The sequence below is a fragment of the Streptopelia decaocto genome (genome assembly GCF_964273445.1).
Source record: "Streptopelia decaocto genome assembly, chromosome: 18".
Taxonomy (NCBI): domain Eukaryota; kingdom Metazoa; phylum Chordata; class Aves; order Columbiformes; family Columbidae; genus Streptopelia; species Streptopelia decaocto.
In genome coordinates, this window is record NC_138673.1 from 6,243,352 (window position 1) to 6,266,465 (window position 23,114).

The 23,114-nt window shown below is 41.8% G+C and overlaps 1 protein-coding gene across 2 annotated transcripts; it reads left to right on the plus strand.

Annotated features, from left to right (window-relative positions):
- Positions 1-2,004: 2,004 nt before the first annotated feature.
- On the plus strand, positions 2,005-22,820 carry YWHAE (tyrosine 3-monooxygenase/tryptophan 5-monooxygenase activation protein epsilon). Of its 2 annotated transcripts, XM_082068361.1 has the most exons (7): positions 2,005-2,208; positions 11,806-12,005; positions 17,523-17,629; positions 18,450-18,656; positions 18,841-18,977; positions 20,382-20,426; positions 21,893-22,820. In XM_082068361.1, the coding sequence occupies exons 1-6, from the start codon at positions 2,145-2,147 to the stop codon at positions 20,387-20,389; spliced, it is 723 nt and encodes a 240-aa protein (XP_081924487.1). In that variant the 5' UTR covers positions 2,005-2,144; the 3' UTR covers positions 20,390-20,426; positions 21,893-22,820. The 2 variants fall into 2 exon arrangements, with proteins under 2 accessions (XP_081924487.1, XP_081924486.1); XM_082068360.1 differs by lacking the exon at positions 20,382-20,426 and having other exon boundaries at positions 2,006-2,208.
- Positions 22,821-23,114: the final 294 nt, after the last annotated feature.

Genomic DNA, 23,114 nt, shown 5'->3' on the forward strand with positions numbered 1-23,114 from the left:
GCTGCCCTGAAAGCCACGTCCTGCTGCTTCACCTCGGGCTGGTATTTTCAGAACTTATCTGTGAGCTGATGTTAACATGGGGCTCATGCAGAAAACTATCGGCCCTGCTTTCCTTTCACCCTCCTTCCAACAATGTTTTTTGGCTGCACTAGTGGTTGAATCAACTCATGTAAAAGCTGAGGGTGCAAGGGACAAGCAAGGATTGCATCAGCATGAGTATTTCCCTGCATTAGACTGTTTACTCATCGGGCTTCCCAAATCCCAGACCAATTTCTAAATATTTATGTGCCACCTGTAACGAGTGCATTCAAAAATATTTGAAGTATTTAGACACAATACCGGTATTCAGCAAGTGTATGAAGTCCAGCATGCACCTCAAGTTTGGCAAATAAATATGCTTCAAGTGGCTTGGTTTATTTATCTTGTTGAGCTCTCTACAACTTCAGTACCTGCTGAACATGAGGATCACAGAAAAGTTCCCAAATAGATGTACATCTGATTTATTATGCAGATCTCCCCATACAAAACTAATCTCAGTTGCTGGAATAATAGGCTTTTATGGTCAAGATTTATGAAGTGCACAGGTGATTTGCAAGTCACAACGAGTTTTAGCATATTTACCAAACGTATGGTAACTCTATACTGCTGGGATCTTTTGGGTGCCTACCAGAACCGCCTTGGTAATGGTACCACGTATTTACAAACAATTCAGAGGTAAAGGCATACAATAATTTCCAATTTCAACAAAATCAGCATTTCCTGGTTGTATTTCAACTAAATTGAAAATAGTATTTTTTTATTCTGGACTTGACACACAATTTTTACCTTAGTCCAGACATGCTAATATCTGTTTTTTTCCTTTTATGGAATTCTGATCAGATAATCCTGAGATTTGAAAAAGAGTTATGGCCCAAAATATCCCATGGAAGCAGACCGTTGTTTTACTGGGTAAGCAAACAGTGTTACAATAATCATTTTGTTACATTTTTAGCTTTATTTGTAAGAAAACAATACGGTTTTGTTAATTTTACATATCCTAAAGCTCTTTTTCACCGACTGAAATGTGTTAAAACGAATCAGGAAACAATAAACTATTTTTTACAGCTGTGCTTTACGTGTGTGCCCCTCAGTCCCACATCGGGAGCCCATTTCAGCGGGCACAAGACAAGGGAGTAAATAGAAGGATACCTGGCAGGACCTGCTCGGTCTCTGCTGTACATCCACCATTCCAGAGGCCTTTGTGCAGTTTGCGCCTCAGGAAGGCTGAGAGTCCCCAGCCGCTCATCCTGGAAAAAGAGCGATAACGAGACTGTATTCACAGCTACCCCGAGCAAATCCGTGAAGATTAAATTAATGCCAGCTGAGCCTAATCCATTTCAGTTTTCTCCAACCATTCAGATTTCGGAAACTGAGGCGTTTGGTCAACTATTGAAGTGTATGCTCCATTTTTTTTTAATAAATACTCAGTGTGGAACTTGAGAAACATTCAAGTTCTAGTTCTTGTAGCCTCTTAGAACTGTGAAATTATCATGTCCTACATTTTACACGGCAGAGATTGCAGAAGTCTTGCTAAATGGGACGTTTTGCCTTTCACTCATTTCTAGGTTCACCATTATGTGTAGAGCATACCCGGTACAAAAATAAACCGAGAGGTACTCAAGTAGTATCGTCAGCGTTTGAGGGCAGCAGAAACACGTTCCCTGAGAGAAAGAGCCGCTCTGAGGGAAACGCTGCTCCCCCCACACGCCCAGCCCTGGCCGCGGGGTCTGCCCGGCGGGGACCCGGCCCCACCCCAACCCCGCACCTCGCCCCTCCGCCTCCCCACAACAACGGCGCCCTCTCGGTTGCGGCCCCGCGACAACCGGGCGGGGGAGCGGGCGGTTCCGGCCCCGCCACCCCCGGGCCGCCGCCTCCCGCCGCCGCGGCCCCGGCCGCCGCCTCCCACCCGTTGCCAGGGAGCCGCCGTTGCCATGGGAGGCCACAGGGCGCATGCGCGCACTTGCGGAAGTGCCCGGATGCAGCGGGAGGAGGTGCTGCCGCCATATTTGCCCGGAGAGCAGCGAGCTGGTTAGCTGCTGAGGCCCCCAGACCCATCGGCTTCCATCCGCCCCGTGCAGTCCCCGACGCCGCCCCGCCTGCACGACATGGACGATCGGGAGGACCTCGTCTATCAGGCCAAGTTGGCTGAGCAGGCCGAGCGCTACGATGGTGAGCGGTGGCTGGGAAGGCCGTGCAAGGCCAAGGGGAGAGGGAGGGAGCGGCCACAAAATGGCGGCTGGGCGGGGGAGGGGGGGCAGGGGCGGAGGAGGGGGGCCCGGACAAAATGGCGACTGGGAGCGCCCCAAGGGGCTGGTGGAGCTGGGGATGGGGGGCCTGAACGAGTGGGTGGCTTGGGCCTGGGCGGAGCCCGGTTCGGGGGGCGGTGGCGGCAGAAGCCGGGAATAAAATGGCGGCCGCGAAGGGCGAGTCCCGGGGGGGCGAGGGGGGGCAGGGGAGCCGCCCCCGCCTCGGGGGGCCCGACAAAGAGACCCTGCTGCCCCTCTTGGTGCCGCTGACCGGGGCGGCTTGAGGCGGTTCTGTCGGGCCCGAGCTGGGCGGTGCGGGCTGAGGGCGGCTCGGCGCAGACAACGCCCAGGGCCGCGCTCTCCGGAAGGTGGGTGCCCGGCCCCCTCGGGGGGCGAGGCCGGGGGTCCCGCGGGAGGGGGCCAGCGCCTTCCTTTCTCTTCCTTCGCCTTCAGTACGGGATTCTGCTGCCCCTGGCAAAGAGAGCGAGCTCTCACCCTGGAAGGATCGAGTACATGGTACTTCATTGCCTGAAGAAAACGCATAGGCGTTCATTATGTAGTAGAAATTACTACATATAATTTTACTTTTCCAGCATCGTGTTCTCATCCTTTTTTCCCCTGGAAGTTTGTGCACTATGTCTGATCACTTAATGTCTAGGGAAAAAGTGGTAGAAGGGAGGAACTCGCAACCCTAGATGGTGTCTCTTGCCTCAAAAATGTCTTGTGACTGTTTCTTTCAATGTATCTCCATTGCATATAAAAGAAAGGACCTTTAATTTTTTAAAATTATGTTACTCTTCTGACATTGTTGCTTTTGCCCTCAAACCTTATGCTTATTCATTTAAAGTGAAATAGCCTTGTATGTAAAAAGTGTGAATCCAGTTAGACTTCATTTAGAGGTAGGAAGACACTCCATATACTTTGTTTGTAATTTTCATAGACAACATGATGAATTTCTTGCAAATAACATATTTTTACTGAGTTGTGTTTAGCTTTTGATAGCACTGTTGCAAAACATCTGAAAAATGCATGGTTTTGGGGAGGAAAATAGAAACTACAACAAAAAGAGAAGGCCTGAATAAGACTTCATTCTGTGGTAGTTCCAGCAGGGAAATTAGGTAGAACTAAGAATTCCACTAAATGATGGAAGTCAGACAGTCTCCACAATAACTGTAAGGACTTACAGAAAAAAATATGCCCCCAAAACCAGATATTGGGGTACAACTTGACTGAAAGATACATAGATGAGGTTCTTAGGGACATGGTTTAGAGGTGGGCTTGGCAGTGTTAGGTTGACAGTTGGACTTGATGATCTTAAAGGTCTTTTCCAACCGAAATGGTTCAGTGATTCTATGAGTTGGGCGAAGGGAAGTGTGTAATTCCGTATTACACAGTAAGTGTGCAACTTCTGCTAGGTGTTTGTTTTTTTTTTTTTTTAGTACTTATTGCCTACCCTAAAGAGTGTGAGCTGGAAGATCCATTTCCTTTCCCCTGACCCCCAGTCCCGATTCCAGCAGCATTGCTGGAGTTGGTTTGGTGAGTCGGGAGGAAAGGGTTCTCCACCTGGCGTGGATTAGTCAGTGCAACTCAAAGTGTTGGCTTTGGTTTGAGTGGAAACCCAAGTTGGATGCTTGGCTGACATCCTGAAGCATTCATCATCTCTGGGAGCTTTTGAGGCATGATTGTCTTTCTGGTGTTCTCTTAAGTCAGTGATAAATCAGTTCTTTAGAAAGTAATGAGACTCTATTCCATTGTAGAGATCTGTGATGCAAAACAATCAGTCTTCCTGTCAACTAATAAAAATTGATTAGTAGGAATTGCCTCGGTGCAGCATTTCCCTTGATGGACTTTCTATTCTACCAGTATTGTGGATGTTTGCGAACAAGCTGGCTAGATTGAAATGTAAAGGACTTCTTATGCTATTTTGCTTCTCAGTGATGAGACTCATTAGGTCATCACTTAGGAGGAAGCACTAAACTTAAAGTTGTCAGGCTTAAATCAGTGCTGTGGTTTTAGACTTCCAAAGTTTGTTGGACTCAAGTTGGTTAAACAAATTTAAGTAGCACCCTCTAATCTGCCAGCTGTTCTAAATGCATCTTATGTATCTCATGTCCATGATGTGGAAAAATAGGTACTGTAGATACTGCTGTAGCATCTAGTTCTCTGTTCTAGTTCAGCTGAAACAATTAAAAATCATTGGCATAATTTGTTCTTGTTTATATGAAATACTGCAGTTCTGCCAAGATCATAACTGAGACTGCTAAATCTGTGAACAAAATGGTTTGGGAAGCAGTATGGTGAAAGTGTAAGTTATTCTTAATTTTGCTCTTCAGTTTAGTCTGAGATACATGAGCATAAGGTCACGGTTATTAATTGGCACATATAAAATGGTGTGATGGTAAGTACTGTCTATAAATATGCTGGCATACAAATCTCTTGCGAGTGTGAAATGACAATTTTTCATGTTTAATGTTAGGATAGCATTAAGTTCTGTCCCATATTCATTCTCCTTGAGACTTGAGAAGAGTGGTGTGTGGCGGGTGGTTCTTTGTGTATGGTTGATGGCATTTATAGCAGCACTTATGGTGAGCATCTAAATGGAGCTTCTTGGGTGTTACTTACCTGACCCACTTACAGAATTTTTGAAGTCTTGGAAGCTGTACTTGTGAATTTTTGGAAATCTAGTCCTGTACCTATACTGTCCTTGGTATATTGGCCCAGATTAAGGGGACAACTTTCTAGATATTCCTGCAGTGTAAGTAGCACTTAAGCCCTGATCCCCAGAGATATTAAGAGATTTGGTTGTCTATCTTCACAGATCTGCTTAGGCATGTCATGACAAATCACAACGTGCCATGAAGCTTTGAAAGAAATCTCACTGCTCTTCTTTCAAATATTAATAGAATGTGATATAAATATAAATTGTCCTTTTTTTTTTTTTCTGAATACAATTGAAATAAGTAGCATTGTGTTGGTCTGTGAAATTACCTTGCTAATACATGAGTGCCTCAAGGGTCAGTACTGGGGCCTATATTATTCAATATATTCATCAATGATTTGGATGAGGGAATAGAGTGACTATCAGCAAGTTTGCTGATGACACCAGGCTGGGAGGAGTGGCTGACACGCCAGAAGGCTGTGCTGCCATCCAGAGACCTGGACAGGCTGGAGAGTTGGACAGGGAAAAATGTAATGAAATATAACAAGGGCAGGTGTGGAGTCTTGCATCTGGGTAGGAACAACCCCAGGTTCCAGTATAAGTTGGGGAATGACCTGTTAGAGAGCAGCGTAGGGAAAAGGGACCTGGGGGTCCTGGTGGACAGCAGGATGACCATGAGCCAGCACTGGGCCCTTATGGCCGGGAAGGCCAGTGGCATCCTGGGGTGGTTTAGAAGGGGGGTGGTCAGTAGGTCAGAGAGGTTCTCCTTCCCCTCTGCTCTGCCCTGGTGAGACCACATCTGGAACATTGTGTCCAGTTCTGGGCCCCTCAGTTCCAGCAGGACAGGGAACTGCTGGAGAGAGTCCAGCACAGGGCAACAAAGATGCTGAAGGGAGTGGAGCATCTCCCTTATGAGGAAAGGCTGAGTGAGCTGGGGCTCTTTAGCTTGGAGGAGACTGAGGGGTGACCTCACCAACAAACAAATAACAACACAAAAAAAACCAACCAAACAAAAAAAGACCACAACCAAAAAGACCCCTATTTGACAGCTCTCCTGACTCCTGATACAGCAAGCTAACTGCTGACTCCTCCATGTTTTTATAAATTGTCTATCAGGGAAATGTGTCTTCTATTCTAAAGGCAGTAAGGTGTGCAGCAGTAGACCTGATTCAAGATTTGAACCTGTTTTAGAAAAAAATTACCTCATAGTAGCAGGTCTTGAAATCACAGCCTAGTGAAGAATCAATCAATAAGCTATGTCACAAATTAGAATTTAAGTTGCATATTAATTTCAGTTTGCAGAGGACCTGTTTCTTTCGAGCAAATGTCAAACACATTTAAGGGTGTTTTTGTGTTGTTCCCTCCCCGCCCCCCCCCCCCCCCGTTAATGGTTAGTACTTATATCTGTCTGTCAAAGGTCTACTGTTCTGGTGATGTAGGGTATGACTGCTTTCTTTGTCTCTGAATTGGGTAAATGTGAAAGTGCTAAAAGGCAGAAAAATCTTGATATATGCCTAAGAAATGTAGGAATATAAGAGGTGCATAGAATATGGCCAAGACAATGATGGAGGAATTAGATTTTTTTTTGTTTTGTTTTTTTTATGGTGATTGTTTACTTACTGGGCTGTAAAAATTAACTTCTGATCATGATGAGTTGTTTGAGAGAGGACTACTTTTTTTTTTTTAATGGCCTTGAATCCCCTGAGGTAGCAAGAACAACCAAAGGAGACAAACATCTACAATTAGATGGTTTGGTTCTCTGCAAGCAGTCCAGAAGCTGAGCTTGTGTCTGTTAAATTACTTCAGTACTTGTATTCGAAGATCACTTAGTAGCATATCTCAGTCAAGCAGGCAGTATGAAAAGACTCATTCTTTAGATTTGCCTATCTTTGCTTTCAAACTAGAATTTTTGTTACAAATACTGGAGAAAACCTCTTTTATTTAGAAAAACGTATGTTCACACCTTGAAGAGATGGTAGTGATGACTTAGAAATCATGTTCTTGTTGCAAGAAAGGCTTGTGTAATGCCACTGTTGCTCGAATAATTTGGCCTTAACCCATCTATTTCTCCAAGTGCATAAAAGTACAAGTATGCCTTGTAGAACTGTAAATTGCAGAGTCATGCAATCAGATGTTGGAAGTGTCGTGGCTGTACCAGCAGTTGCAAACCTTATTCAAGGAATAGCAGCATAACCTGCTGCTTTCTCAACAAAATCATAGTCTAAACTACTGTGCAGGGTGGATATTCTTCAGTATTTTTCCCCCTCTCTGTCTGTTGGTTGTCTTGTGCAAATATAGTTGTTAGGTTCTTTTATGCTCATTTGTATAAAACTTGTACATTGTGATGCGTGGCATGCTCTAGATATGGAGCTTAAAATAGGATTATGAATTTTTAGTATCTGAGTTCTGTTCCCTAAAACAGCACTTGTACCCTGCTTTTACTTGCCTGTAACAATCTACTCAGGCTGCTTCAAGCACATGAAGACCTTTATAGAAAAATTATGTCGTGTGTAAGGATAAATGTGTTAATTTTATACTTTTTTAGAAATTAAAGGTGCAGTGCTGCAAAGTGGGGTGAGCTAATTTGACAGCTCACTGTTCAATGAGGGGTATTGTCTCTTCCATCGCTACTTCTTAGTTTACTTGGGTTCTAGCCTGACCTTTAGAGCCAGTTCAGTTCTCTAATTTATAAGCAAGATTTTTTTTTTTTTTTTCTTTTTGTGAGCTGCTGACCTGAATCAGCCAGTTGAGAGGTCAAACAAGTGTGGAGTTGCTGCAATGGAATTGACAGGAATAGAGGGGAAAGCCACCAGTCTACCTCCCCACAAGCCGCTGGGCTGGTTTAGCCATCTAAGTCTTACTTGGCAAATGCAGGATTTCTTAAGAGAACAGAAAAACTTAATGCAGGCAGTGTAATAGTGTGTTCAGTGAAAAGTTTCCTAATGGATGGAAGAATGAGCCCTGTCTTTTCTTGGCTTGAATTTGGAGCTAATCATTGTAGCGAATAGGATGATACCCACTGATGCCAGGTGTAGGCCTGCAGTTCTAGGGAAAATGAAATGTACAGGCATTAATCTTCACAGTTACACTTTTCACTTAATGATGAAAATACACTTGCCCTTATTTCTTCAGCTCTATTTTTTTGGTGTTTGTTCTTAGCAGTTTGCTGGTACTAAGTTAGGACTTACTATTTGCTTCAGTTTTTCTGGATCTCTTACAAATGTTAGCATGCTTCCCAGCACAGATCACTGTGTGAGTCCACTGGTGATCTTTCTCTGTCCAGAACACTTGAGTCTTATACTCATACCCTGTTTCCTGTCTTTCAGCCAAGTGCTTATCCATGTGAGGACTTTCTTCCTATCCCATGGCAATTGAGTTCCTTAAAGAACCTTGGGTGAGGGACCTTGTCAAATGCCTTTGGGAAATCCAGGTAGACTATATCAATCATGTCTTCCTTGTCCATATGCTTGACTCATTCAAAGCATCACGGTAGATCTGTGAGGCATTACTTGTGTTTACAGAAGGCCACGCTCTACAATATACAATTTATGCATATATCCACTCAATTTCTTTTATGTAATTCCTGTCAGCTTGACCCCTTGTGAGTGTTAGGCTAATGGGTCTGTAGTTCCTCCTGCTGGAACCCTTCTGAAAAATTGACATGATGTTGGTTGCTTTGTGTTTCCTGCTGCTACTAAACTGAGAGGTTATACACAACAGTTTAAGATCAGATACTCTGAGTTCTTGTGACTTGCTACTGATCATCTTTTGTTCATTCCAAGAATGAACAAGTACAAGACTAGTACTGAGCCTTCTCTGAACACTGGTTGTGGTGAACCACTTTGTAGGTAGCACTCAGTGTAGTGGTAACCACTGTCCCAGTCCTTTGTGTCCCTACTGTTACTCCACAGTGGCCGGAGGTGACTCAGCAACATTTGCAATAAGGAGCCAAGCATCTTAACCATAGTAGTAGAATGTTATTAAAAAATGGCATGGGCGTTATTATAGTTTAGTATCTTAGGCAGTTGTTTTGAGTCTCAGTTAAATGCCTTTATTCCGTAAGAATATACAGACCTGATCAGACCAAATGTCTGTTTATTTTGATATTTTTTATAATGACCAGCAGTAAATGCCTGTGGAAGGATATAAATGTAGGGCAAGTGTGTCATTCTCTGGAATATTCCCCTGTCCTTACACAGTTTACACTTTTGGGATTTCCTGCTCTGATGGTGGCATGATCTGACAGTAACAGAATGAGGTGACAGCCACAATCAAATGAAAGGCTGGAATTTGACCAGTTAAACTACAATATCTGTCTTTTTGAATCCGCATAACACTACTTTATCCACAGTGCAGCATTAGCATCTCTGGATTGTGTATGCAGTGAGTTGTCATTACTGCAGTAATCCTTCCTACTGAAGTGTAATCTCAGACGTGTATTTTGTCTTGAATGGTCTCTGATCTTTTCACTTCCCTGTAGAATCTTCCAGATAGGTAAAGCTGCACTTAGAATATAAAATATTTGTTCTGTTGTCAAGCATAAATGGCTTTATTTTTGTATAGAATTAGTTTTCTATCAGAGAAGATATACATATGCTGTACTCTTGCATAATGATGAATAATCTTAAAAATTCAGGTAATACGAAAGCAAGACAGGATGTTGTTTTGTAAAAGTCTTATCAAATCCTTGGTGGTTTTTTTGTTTGTTTCTGTGATCTGGAGAAGCAAAATCTACTGGTTAGAGGTAAGGATGTGTTTTTTCCACTTCTGGGAAGAATAAAGCCACTACGCATGTGGAGACCTGTTGGAGACTGATAACATTGTTCCTGCCAGGGAAGAAGATTGAGCTTACACTTTCCCATTGCTGAAATAGCTTATGCCTGCTAAGATTGCAAGTTTTGGCACCTGAGTAAAAAAACTGACAGTGAAGCTTCATTAGTTTCCCATTGCTTGTGCTGCCATGACACAGCAGAGCATAAGGAGGTAAAGTGAAGGGGGAGGAATGATGAGTGTGTGTTGTGGTTTAACCCCAGCCAGCAACTAAGCACCATGCAGCTGCTTGCTCACTCCCCCCCGGTGGGGTGGGGGAGAGAATTGGAAGCATAAAAGTGAGAAAACCCGTGGGTTGAGGTAAAGATAGTTTAATAAGTAAAGCAAAAGCTGTGCATGCAAGCAAAGCAAGGAATTCATTTGCTAATTCATGTGGGCATGCAGGTGCACAGCCATCCTTAGGGATGCAGGCCTCCATGTGTAAGTTACTTGGGAAGACAAATGCCATCATTCCAAATGCCCCACCACGTTCCTCCTCCTTCCCCCAGCTTTATGTACTGAGCATGATGTCATATGGAGTGGAATACCCCTTGGGTGTGTTGGGGTCAGCTCTCCTGGCTGGTTCCCCTCCCAGCTTCTTTTGTACCCCCAGCCCACTGGTGGTTGGGGTGAGGAGCAGAGGAGTCCTTGACTCTGTGTAAGCACTGCTGAGCAGTAACTGAAACATCCGTGTGTTACCAACACTCTTTTCTGCACAAATTTAAAATGTAGCCTCATAGTAGCTACTGTGAAAAAACAAAACAAAACTCTGTGCTTGCCAAAACCAGCACAGTGTGTAAGGTAAATAGGCTACAGAACAGGAAAGCAGCATATTACAGGAGACATAGCCTTATCACATAACTGTGCTTTGGCAGAAGCTAAAAATGACATTTTCATGTCATTTTACCTGGCAGATAGTAATGGAACAGTTGTGCTGTTGAGTAGATGCTAAGTTAAGACTTAGTCTCCTTCATTAATGGTCTTACTTTTATGTCAGTGGGGATTCCCACCAGTTCTGGAAGCTGGAAGGTAAATAGTAAATGAACTGAAGCACTGTGTGGCAAGACAAAACCTACGATTCCTGGGTGTTTCATACTAGGCTCTCAATTAGTATATATTTAACATTTTTTGCTTTTATTTTTCTAATATGTCACAAGTAATCATAGTGTGGTTAGGTAATGAAAGGACTATAACCTTCTTTAAGTAGTTCAAGCTTTCACTTCCACTTGAGTATAGGAAAGCTATATTTAGTAATTTTTTTAACCTCAGGTTTAGAAGTCCTCTTCAAAAGGTTTAAACTATAAATATAAATTAATTTATATTTTGTGTGTTACTTTTCAGTGTAAATAGCTGCTTGGCATGGGTGGATATGGTTGCTCTGGCTATCCTCAGGATGACACTTTTGTTACTTCTCCAAGCACCTAATTTTTCTTCTGGTTGTTTCCTCTTGGAACTTTGACTTCCTTCCCTAATAGCAGTACTCCTCCACAGCTCTTGAAATCTGGGTTTTATTTTTTGGTTAATTACCACGTTACACTGTATTCCACTTAGCAAATCAGTGGTGCATTCTGTAATTCTTCAGTTTATCCTTCTGTGCTGAAGGGTTGCTTACATTTGCTCATGCTTTTTTCACTGTTCATTGTCTCTTCTGAAGTGCTTTGAAGAACACCTATTCCTGTAGGATTGTACTGATAACTATTATCCACTGTGAAAAACGCGTTTGCTGCTAATGCTAGATCCTTTTTGTCTGTGTCTCAACAACAAAACCACAAACAAAAGAAACCACCACCAAAAGCTAACAACAAACCAATCAACTACCTTTAAAGAATTTTTTGGCACCCTTGTCAAATGTATTTAAAAGAACATCAGATACCTTCTTTGTATACCCATGCTCATTGATTTGTTCAGAACACTCCAGTATAGAAGTGAGGAAAAACTGTATAAAGGGAGGAGGAAGCCTGTTTTCATAAGCTATCATTAACATCCAACTTCTGTTGAGTGGTTTGAAAGATGCTTTAGCTGTGACAATAATTTCTAACCTTTTCCTCTTAGAAATGGTTGAATCAATGAAGAAAGTGGCTGGAATGGATGTGGAGTTGACAGTGGAAGAAAGAAACCTGCTTTCTGTTGCATATAAAAACGTGATTGGAGCCAGAAGAGCTTCCTGGAGAATAATCAGCAGCATTGAACAGAAAGAAGAAAACAAAGGTGGAGAAGATAAATTAAAAATGATTCGGGAATATCGGCAAATGGTAAGATGTAGTTGGTGTTAAGGCATAATGTAATTTAGTTAAGGTCCCATTTTCATACCCTTGCCATAAACTGCTCTGGTATTCTAGATTGCACGCAGTGTGATGACCTGTAATAAGGTGACACTCCTGAAAGGATGAGGTTTGTTCCTTGTCTGGAGGTTAAGTATACTTGGTGAAGGTGGGAGATTGGGTGTTTCTGTGTAAACACTCAAAAGGCCAGTAGACTCGAAGAAGAAAGGGATGGCTTTTCCTTCAGCACATCTACATATCTGCCAAGTATTGGAACTGTCCTAGCACTTTATTTCTTCCCTGCTTACTCAGGAGTGAGGCTACACGTGCTTTATTCTTTCCCCTCCACCTGACTTATCCCAAGCAGCTTTTTTTTTTTTAAAAAAATTACCCTGTCAAAGGAGGTGTTCATCTGTTAAGTTTCTGACTCTGATAAAAGTTGCTTCGGATCAGACAGACGTTGACCCTTGGTGCTATTGCAGGACTCTGTCCTACAGAGTTCACAATATTAACAGTTGAACTGCCAATGGGGAAGGATCTTAAGTGGTATTCTTGGCGTAAAGACAGGCAGCATAAAGCCAAATGGCCACTTGCTTTGACTCTCTTAACCTTGTTTCTTATCACTATGATAGTTGCATTTCACGTACATTGGCCTTGTTTTATTACTTTTTCACCCAGACAGAAAGTTGGCAGGAGTTGCTGTAAACTGAGTGCTGAGCATTTGGGTGACAGTGAAGAATAGTTGCCCAGTTTGTCTTGTACAATGGAACTGGCAGAGCTGTTATTAGCTCAGACAGCTGTGCCTGTGTTGAAATGAGTGCTCAGGTAGTGTGGCTCCTCTGACAGCAACTAGTTCTTAAAATGTAGATTTTAAACTTTTGTTTTGGTCCCTAAGTTGGTCGATTAGACTGATAGCAGTTAATTTAAGATAAAGCACTCCATGTTCCTGGGGCTGGGGGTGGCGGGGTGTTAAGATATCCTGGTCATCTCAACTGTGAAACTTGGATGTAATAACCTCTAGGGCCTTGCTATTTTCTCTCTCTGGAGAGAGGGGAAAAATTGATGCACATAACTTCATGCTGAGTCTAGTCAGTCTGTGCAACTTTACCTAAAATGGAGAACTTGGAGCCAGCTTTGACTTTCATCAGTAAGGGCTAATGAAACCTTCAGCTATTAGAACAGTGAGTTGTTCCCTCTCCTCCACCCTTTCCTTAATTGATGGTTTAACACGGAGCAGATATGCTCCGTTACTATTAAAATCCCATACTTTTCTGCAGAAACTTGATGGCCATTTTTTGAGGACAAGTTCCTCCACATGGTTCAGATCTTCACTTCCAGAGAAACAGTGGAGTCTGTTCTATCACCTGGCACTGATTCATATACCACCAATGGAAACGATGTTGGCTTGGAAATCCTTTCTTAGGAATGACTCTGGACTGCGTTCTGTTGACTCATAGGGTTTCTGTTCCTCCATGGAATTGTTAAAGTTGTGAGTTTCTAATTTTATGCTGGCATGCTGATGGGATGAGACTCTGCCAGTTACATACAGTCCCAAATACCATTTCTTGATGGATGTCTAAAATCTTTGTAACAGATTCTATAAAATAGGACAATAGCTGTCTGGTGATTGTTTAAATTTGTCTTGCAATGTGTGCTTCCAGTTCTTTTTGCACAATGTTTTGTGGGTGTTTATTTTTTGCCAAAGAACCTTTAATAGTGAAAATACTCTTTTTGTTTTTGAAAGGACTGTAAAAAAAAAGGCATTGTTTTGCATCTCTCTTTGCAAAGAGAGCAAGTACCATGCAAAATAGACTGGTGTGCAGGCAATATGTGTATGTAGTCCTTTAGGTGTCTGTTGGGAGAGAGGCCATGTGAAGTGCAGTGCCATGCCAACAGCATGTTAAATCCTTAAATACCTGTCATGGTTGCTTTAGGTGGAAGAGTGCTGTGGAGAACTGTAATGTGGTGCCGTACTGGAGAAAGATTAGCTGTGTCTACTTGAGCCCAGCCTAAGTTTTCCCAGGGCCTTCTGTGTGTCATCTGTAGCTGAAGAGCAGATCCTGTTTGTAGCTTCTGGGAGACTTACTGTGAGTTAACATCTGCTCTAAGCAGAGTGTTAAAAGGTTTGGCAAGATGGCGTGGGAGCAGAAAGGGCCCGAAGTACATATTGCAGAGATTTAGATGAGGCTTCTAACTGTTGCTGCTGGAACAGTAGTGCCTGTGCCCTGGTGTCATGCTCAGTGCTTCTCTGAAGAGATAAGGTCCAGTGCAGGCTCAGCAGAGTTCTGGTTATTATGCTGCCTTGTCAACAAATACCCACTGTTGTAGTACTCTTCAAAATAAGTTGAGTATTGTTGGAAGACCCTTCCTAGGCTTTAAAGGCTCTGACCAAAAAAAGTGCCAAGGAGAACACTTGTCTGGGGGCTGACCTGCCAAGTGTAAGGCACTGGGGGGCTGGAGAGAAATCTAGAAAAAACACATTTTTCACCTACCACCAGAACCAGGTATGACCTTGCTCAGCTAAAGAGTGCTGCTCAAGTTGAAATGGAAGGTGTAGTTTGTGTAGAAGTAATTATTTGACAGTTTTGATGTACATCAGTTTGTTTGAGCTTCTAGCCAGTGTGACTTGGAGCAGAACTTGAGGGATGGTGGTGTCAGAGTAGGGCTGGGCTGGTTTTGTCTAGGGCGTACACTATGCACTACTGAGAGATGATGGAAGGCTCCAGGCTGTGACTTTATTAAACCACTTAAGATAAATGTAGCGAGATACAGCCATGGGGGAAAATGCCACTTACTTGCTTCCTTTGCAGACAGGCTGCTTTTGTGGGTCCTGTGGCCATTTGGATACACAAAAGTCAAGCCCCTGGCTTTCTCGTCTGACTGCATCTCTGTAGATGAGAACACACTGAGGCTTGTGTTCTTCATCCTTGAGAGGATGAAGTGGTGTTATGTCTGCACATAATGCAGTTCACTTGCTTGCAAGAAAACCAGCTCCCTTCCCTATTAGCATAGGACAAGTATTCACCTTCTTACTGGTCTGTATTTGTGGCATATGAGAATGTGTGTTTCTAGTGCTCTGACTTACAACCTGGTTGTATTCTGGGGCAGCTGCAAGGCTCTGTTCTCCTTCACCTCTTCCTAGAAAGGTTGGGCTATGAATTGGCATAAATCTGAATGGTCAGTCTGTCTGTTTTGGCAGGAGCAGGAGGGAGGTGCGTTACAGGCTTTAGTAATGGTTTCCTATCGTTCTAGTTTCATACTGCATCTCGGTTGTGAGGTGCAGTTATTTTGGGGGCTACATATTAAAACAGGTCGAAGAACTAGTACAGGTTACTCTTCCCCTGGTTGCTTCTAATAAGCTTCCTTATTTAGATCACAGGGTGGTTTATGAGCTTTTGTATCTGCAGAGCTAAGAACACAGTCTGTAGTCTGATTAAGCCAGCACTACCGCTAAAATAGAGGCAGGGTGGATTGTAGGGGCTTGTATGTACCTATCAGGATGAGAAGTCTTTCCTTGCTGCTCAGAGCCTGTAATACCCAATGTCATATTTGGAACTGGAATGGTCATAGACCCTAAACCTGCTTTTTCCGAGTGCTCTGAATGGGTTTAGTGTGGGCTCTTTTGCTGGTTTGCTGCTGTCTAGAAACCATCCTTTTCATAAAAGATCTGTTAGGCTTTTGTTGTGGGTTTTTTTGTTTTGCTCTTAATCAACTCAATTTGTATTAAACCTTTTTAAACTAAGCTTGGTTGGGACATTTACTTTGCCCTGGACAGCAGTTGATCTCCAGTAGCTTGTGGGATTTATGCTTTAAGCAAAGCTGACAAAGGTCTGTCTGAGATGAATTAAAAGTTTGTACATGTATGGTTCTTTAACAAAAGAGGATTAGAAATTGATTTAATTCTTTGCAGTTTTGCTGAAGATCTCTCTGCAAAAGAAGTCGTTGAAAAAGAGGATCAAGAGGAAAGAAGTTTGCAGGAACTGACTGCTGGCCAAAGGTTTTATAGCTTTTGTAGCCCAAGAATATAGGAAGTAGATTCTTCACAAGTGACCACATTTCAGCAACTTCCTTAAACATTTGTCGCGTACCTTTAAGTATAGCATCTAACCCTTCTTCTGAATGCTAGGGCATACTGACATTGTTTGTACGTGAAATTTTGAAATTTGCTGTAGATTATTTTCTCAAAAGGAACTTCTGCAAATCTCTTAAGTCATTCTGTACAAATTGGTATGTGTATCTATGTGCCAGCTTTATATTTATTTCAGGTCCATAACAGCTTTTGAAAGATAGGTGTTGTGGTTAAAACCCTAATAGTTTGAGCTATCTGGTGATATTACATGGCAATAAAAATGCTTAAAGAAAGAAGGAAAAAAGCTGCATGGGTGGGAGGATAGGAAGGCATAGTGGATTGAGTGGGGCTGCTCTTGTGGTCCAAGACATGCAGCTACTGGTAGTTTCTTGTAGCTGATGTTGATACCTTTGCTTGAAAACATTTACTTTAGAGTAATACAAGTAGCTTGAGCCAGAGTTGTCTTCAGCTGCAGCTATGACAGTTACTGCAGAAATCATGAAAGAGCAGCAACAGGCTCCTCTCTGCACTGAACCAACCGCTTCTCCTGGGAATGACATGGGAAGTCCAATATTGATGTCAAAAGACACTTTTTACCTTTTTTGGGTATTCTTAGTTTTTTGCTTTCAGGTATCAAACTTCTGTGGTAAAACCGAAGCTCATTGACCTTGCCTTGTATTCTAAATCAGAAAAAATAAAGGTGATGTGACCATATTTTCAACGTTGGCTATTAAAAATCCAGTATTTGTTTTTTTAATAAGGCTTTATATATTGATTTTTCCTTGGCCACAGATCTCCCTGTTAGTATTGATGATTTCTGCTATTTCTCTGACTTGCCGTGCTTTGCTTTTTTGCCTCCTTCTGAAGTTTGTATCTTCTGGAGTTTTTCCTCTTGTATCTGACCTTTTTGTCAGTGTGGCACATCATTATTCTCTTTGATACTGCATAATTTTTGTCTTAAGGCTCTAAATGTGAGACCTTTGCCTCCCAAGTCATCACTAGAAACTTGTTCTTAAGGTGTCATTTAGCTCTGGGGTGGAATGGAGTTTAGCTGATTTGTATTAATTACCTGAAAATTGTCCCCTTGGCTGTTGCCTTCCCAGATCAAAAATGTAAGGAATTAGGAGTTGTGCAAACCTTGCAGTAAGGAATTATGTCCTGAGACAGACTTAATGCAACTGTCTAGCGAGATGTCTTCCAGGGAGTCATGCATTTCATCATATGTCGCTCCTTGCCTCTTCTGTGTGCCAGCTAATTACACCAAAGTGTTTTGCTTAATGCATCTGTGGAGCAGCTGATTTTGTTGTAGTTTTTCTTCTGTCCTGCCCCACTTGGATTTTTATGATGTTGCCTGTTTGATATTTGATATTTTTGAAATAACTCTTAGTCTTACGTGCTAACCTCATCTTTTTTTTTTTTTTTTTTTTTTTTTTAAATAGGTTGAGACTGAGCTGAAGTTAATCTGTTGTGACATTCTGGATGTACTGGACAAACACCTCATTCCAGCAGCTAACACTGGCGAGTCCAAGGTTTTCTATTACAAAATGTAAGTATCTTCTTGTGAGAGAAGAACCTCATACTCTACCTGAATTAGATACAGAAATAAAGTAGCTGTACATGTGTTTTCTGCTCACTCAACCACAGTAACATCTAGGAAGAGGGCAGTTTAGTCATGTCTAACCAACATCCCTTTTTGGCTACTTTTGAGGTGTTAGTGTTCTAATGGTGTGGTTTGGGATAGATGTTTTTTTGGAGTAAGGTCATGAGAACTTAATGTAAGCTGTTGTGTAGCTCTTAGGTGTAAGGAAGAACCATTTTCTTTAATTGTGCTAACACTACAGAGATCATGTCCCTGCTTAAGTGTTTTCTTGCATGAGCTGTACATTCTTCATAAAGAAAAGAAAATTCAGTAGATGGATAACTCATGTAGTGTCAGCTTCACAATTACAGTACCATATGAAACTTGGCCTTTGGAGCACATTGCTGCAGTCACTAGTCTGCATGAAGCGTAGTTTAGATCTTGAAATGATCAGTGTGTTTTCCCCTGTAGTTGAATTATCTCTGTCCTTCAGATCAAAATCTTGCCTAGTTTAGATGAGATGCAGTTGTACAGGGACACAGTTTGGTAATGAAGAAGGCAAATGCTATGATTTCATGTACTAATGAAAGAAAGTAAGTGAGGCCAAACTGGTTTTCCTGTCTGATGGTTTAAAACTCACTCAAGTACTAATGCACTGTTGTCTAGACAGTATAATTCAGCAGCAATGTCCTTTATGTGAATATACAAACCGTTTCAGAATTCAGCTGTTAATTTAGTGGCTGGTTGGCAGTAAGGACTACTGACTTGTTCTTATTTCTGTTTCCAGGAAGGGGGACTACCATAGGTATCTGGCTGAGTTTGCCACAGGCAATGACAGGAAGGAGGCTGCAGAGAACAGCTTGGTGGCTTATAAAGCTGCTAGTGATATTGCAATGACAGAACTCCCACCAACACATCCCATCCGCTTAGGACTTGCGCTCAACTTCTCTGTATTCTACTATGAAATTCTTAATTCTCCTGATCGTGCCTGCAGGTAGGTAGTAGCTGGGAAGATGGGGAAGTCTAAACGCTGGTAAATAATATGAAACCTTGTTACAGATGCTATGGGTGTCATGTAGCCAAACTAGAAGATGGGTGTTCAGAGGCACAGGCTTAACCTGTGTGCTTCTGGATTCTGTTTAGCAACATGTTAAATCTGATTTATTCTGTGCTTTTAGGTTGGCAAAAGCAGCTTTCGATGATGCTATTGCAGAACTGGATACACTGAGTGAAGAAAGCTATAAGGACTCTACACTTATCATGCAGTTGTTACGTGATAATCTGACACTATGGACTTCAGACATGCAGGGTGATGGTGAGTAAACTCTGCTCTAAAATGCTGCTGTCCCCAGTCTCTGCCCGAAAGACAGAATGTGGAAATACATATTGGTTTGGTGTTTTACTTTTTTCCTAATAATAGACCTTTCCGAACTTCTGTCCTTTCTTAACACTGGATAAGTTGATGGGATGACACTACCTGCAAGGAGGTGTGGAATTAGTAATACTTTTCTCTCCCCACCTGGCTGTTTAGTCATCTGTGATTATTTTAGAAGCAGTTACTTCATTTAATTCAGCTTTTCTTTCTTACGGCTCGTCATATTCATCTGTGGTGTCATTCATCACCTTACAGCACTTTCTTGTACTCTTCTTATGAAGAATTGACTATGATGAGAAGAGGAAAAGGGATTTTGTAAAACACTTTGTTACTGGTAAAGGAAAAAATCAAAAAACAGTTTTGGGAAATCTAATTTGCTATTGGAAATGTTTGAGGTACTTTCTTCAGTACTCCTAAAAATGCTAGTTTGCGGCTATTGCCAGAGCAAATACCAACTCTATCCCCTGACAGTACTAGTGGGTGGGACGTTGATTGTTTCTGTTTGCTAACATCTAATAGTTATTTAAATATTTGAGAATGGGTTTGTTTTTTTTTTTTTTGGCATTGTTTCCTCTTACACTTTCACATACAATGCTAAGTATAAATTTACTTGTTTAGGTTTTTTGAGTTAGGCCTTCTGTTCCACTGATTATTCATAATGAATTAAACACACGCTTCAATTAGATTAAACTCGTATTTTCTTCTGCAAAAATTGTACTTGAGAGACAAGTGGGAAGAGCTGACTTCTTTACTTTTAACTTGGAGGGAAGAAAAAGTCCTGTTTGAAGTGTGTTAGGTACTTAAACTCATAAAGCCTTGAAACAACATTGCTGCTTAACTTCAAATAGATAAACATCTTACTTTTTGGTAAGATGTTAGCTGAAGCATGGTAATAGTCACACAGCATTACTGCAGGATACTTTAGTGGTGTGGGGTCCATTTGAAAGCAGTTGTAGAATCTGTTAACGTTTTACTGACTACTTGTTTTTTTTGTGTAGGATTGATGGGATTGTTTAAAAGAAGCATTATTACTTGATAGCTTTTAGCATCGTGAGTGTTGAACGTTGCAGGTCACATTTTACCCCTATTTCTTCAGGCTTTTGATGGAACAGGGAAAACTGTAAATGTGCTGGGTCTTGGCTCCTGGGTTACCCTCTGTTCTAGTGCTGAAGTCTCTTGCAAGGGGCCACGTGTTGCTTACAGAGCTGTCAGGTGTTACTCAGCTGCCATACTCTCCCATCTCATTACTGTACCTTCTAACCATGTCATAGATGAGCTCTTTAGTTTATTTACTTGTAATGTCATCTTCATATTCCTGTTTTCCCCTTCTTTCCTGCTGTATAGATTCCTAAAGGAAAGTCCAACTGTTCATTTCCTAAAAACTACTTTGTAAGTCTTCGTCATGGCTCAGTGAACTTTTTGGCATCAGTTTTCTTCCGATCACTAATCGTGCTTGCCTCTGTCACTCTCGCTGCTGATAAATTGCTCGTATCTTTGACTCAGTTCCAGGGCTAAGCCATGTTCTGCCAATGTGTGACCTGTCACCCCTCCCCAGGTCCAATCTGCTTCACTAAGATCCAAAGTAACTTACGTGTTTGGGAATTGAGCTGCATACCTGGATGGATATTAAGAATTTGGGCATGAAAAGTACTTTCACTGTTGCCTGATACAGGATTATTTGCCTAAGTGCATTGGCTAGAGCATGCTCAGATCTTCTTTTAATCGTCTTCCTGGTTAGGGCCTCTGCTTTCTTATCTTAAATGATCTGTTGCATAATTATAAATGTCAATTTTGTTGGTGTTGAATGTCTTGTGTTCTTAGTCCACCACTTGCAAAATCTACCTTGCCTGGTACCTGGTGATAATTCTGAATCTGGACATGCTCTGAGCAGGCATTCTGATTATATGCTGGAAGTCATTAGTCTCATTTGATTGGATATTACTGCAGATTAATTTTTTTTAATGGCTATTTTTTGTTTATCACCCTTGAAGAGAGAACCATTTCACATGGTTAATTGTAAAACAAATATTTTTCAGTTTGTCTTATCAGTTAAATTTAATCATGCACATGTTGTGGCATTAGCCAAAGTATGTTAAACTTTTTCCTGGTGCAGTTGCAATCACTGCAGAGGGCATCGCATGCACCTCACCCGGCTGAGAACCAAATACCTACTCCAGGATTCTTTACAGGCCATATAGACTTCATTTTACTGCCTGTCGCAGCCTGGTTGAACAGGACGAAACTGGCTGTTTGTCAAGAGAAGTGAATGTCCACAAAATATTTTCCTTTAATAACCTCAAGCCAGGGGTTTCTTGTCATGTTAGACTTGAAGTAGGGATGTTTTTTTGTACTTTTGGTACCTTTAATAATACCTGCCATCAGGGTTACTTTATAAAAGCTATTTTAGTCTCAGTTCCGTAGTTAGTGAGTAGATGTCAGTGCTCTCTGGAGTAGAGCTGAGCTTTTGGGAAGGTATATTCTGGTAGAAGGATGTTGATCTACAGCCATTCTGATGGGGTTTGTCTTGGCTGTTTATCTCTTGATCAACAGGACTCGTCAATCACACACAAAGTCTCAGTTTTTCAGAAAGGGTGGTTTTGTTTGTCCTTATGTCTTCTAATAGCCTGTGCTACAGTTCTGTATGAAATACGATGAGGTGATTATAAGGCTTAATTTCCATGGAAACGCTTCACTCCAGAACTGGCTGGTTTGAGTCTGTGTGTGTTACGTATGCAAGCGTGCGAGTGAGCGTCTGTACTTGCATGAAACTATTAATCTCTAGACGCTTGTTAAGCCATTCTGTGGGTCTCATTTCTAAAAGTTAATGTCTTCCTTACTTCTAAACACTTTCATAGGTGAAGAACAGAATAGAGAAGCGCTGCAGGATGTGGAAGATGAAAACCAGTGAGACACAAAGGCCAACAAGAGAACCCATCTCTGACCACCCTTCCCCTTCCCCACAAAAACCCTCAGTGTCACTCTGAGAACCACCAAATCTGACTTTTACATTGGGTCTCAGAATTTAGGTTCCTGCCCTGTTGGGTTTCTTTATTTTTATTTTTTTTTTTACACAGTTTAAAAGTTCTTAAAGGCAAGAGTGAATTTCTGTGGATTTTACTGGTGCCAGCTTTTAGGTTCTTTAAGACACTAACAGGACTGCGTAAAAGCTCTTTCAGCATTACTGTATTGTCTCCTGCCGGATGTGGCGAGGTCGCCACTGGAAGTGGATGTTCCACCCGAAGGCCGTTAGATTCGTAGGGGAGAGATTTGCTATGGCGGGGTAGCACGCATGTGGTGGCATTTTTCTTTTTTTATAACTGTTTAAACGGAATTTTATACCAATGTTTAAACTTAATTGGGTGTTTAGCTTGAAGTTACAGGTTGCATTGGGACATATATTGTAGTGGTTTTACTGTATAAAAAAAGAAGTTTCCAAACTGCTGAAATGTTGCTGAAAATCATGGTGCTGGTAACAGTTCAACAATCCGTGGCTGCTCATTCTTGCCTGTTCTTTACTTTTCCTCCAAGCAGGTTAGCATTGAAGGTGGCATTGATAAGCCTGCATGCGTGTTCAATATTTTTTCTTTCTCCCTCCCCTTTCCCCATCTCCCTTCGCTCGCTCAACCTCTTTTGTTCAGTATGTGTAACTTGAAGCTAATTTGTACTACTGGATATCTGACTGGAGCCACAGATACAGAATCTGTATTGTTCTTACTGAAACACAGCATGGAATTAACATTAAACTTAAATAAAACAAACCTAAATTAAAAATGCCAAATATTACTATGACTTTCTTTTCTATTTTAGTTATCCCAGCAAGAATAACTTTCCTTTGTTGCTTGTAATAGGAACATATGGAGAGGGAGAGAGAGAGAGGAGTAGCAGCATTATTCTTCAGACATGAGATAAAATAAGAACCCAGTCTTACGTGTAAGTAGTGTAGCTGTGGGACCGGCCTCCTCAAACAACCTGCTTTGCATCAGGAGGGGTCAGCAGCTCTTCCACACCATTTATTCCCTCTTTCCCTTTGTTATTTCAATGTCCACCCTTTTCGGAGTAACCCCCTTCTTGCAGTAG

What these genes read in the sequence shown, in the direction of transcription:
- YWHAE (XM_082068360.1), top strand. Translation starts at nt 2,145, where the DNA reads ATGGACGATCGGGAGGACCTCGTCTATCAGGCCAAGTTGGCTGAGCAG. An exon ending in GCAGGCCGAGCGCTACGATG is followed by an intron (nt 2,209 to 11,805) that starts GTGAGCGGTGGC and finishes TTTTCCTCTTAG; the next exon opens with AAATGGTTGAATCAATGAAG. An exon ending in AAGGTTTTCTATTACAAAAT is followed by an intron (nt 17,630 to 18,449) that starts GTAAGTATCTTC and finishes TTCTGTTTCCAG; the next exon opens with GAAGGGGGACTACCATAGGT.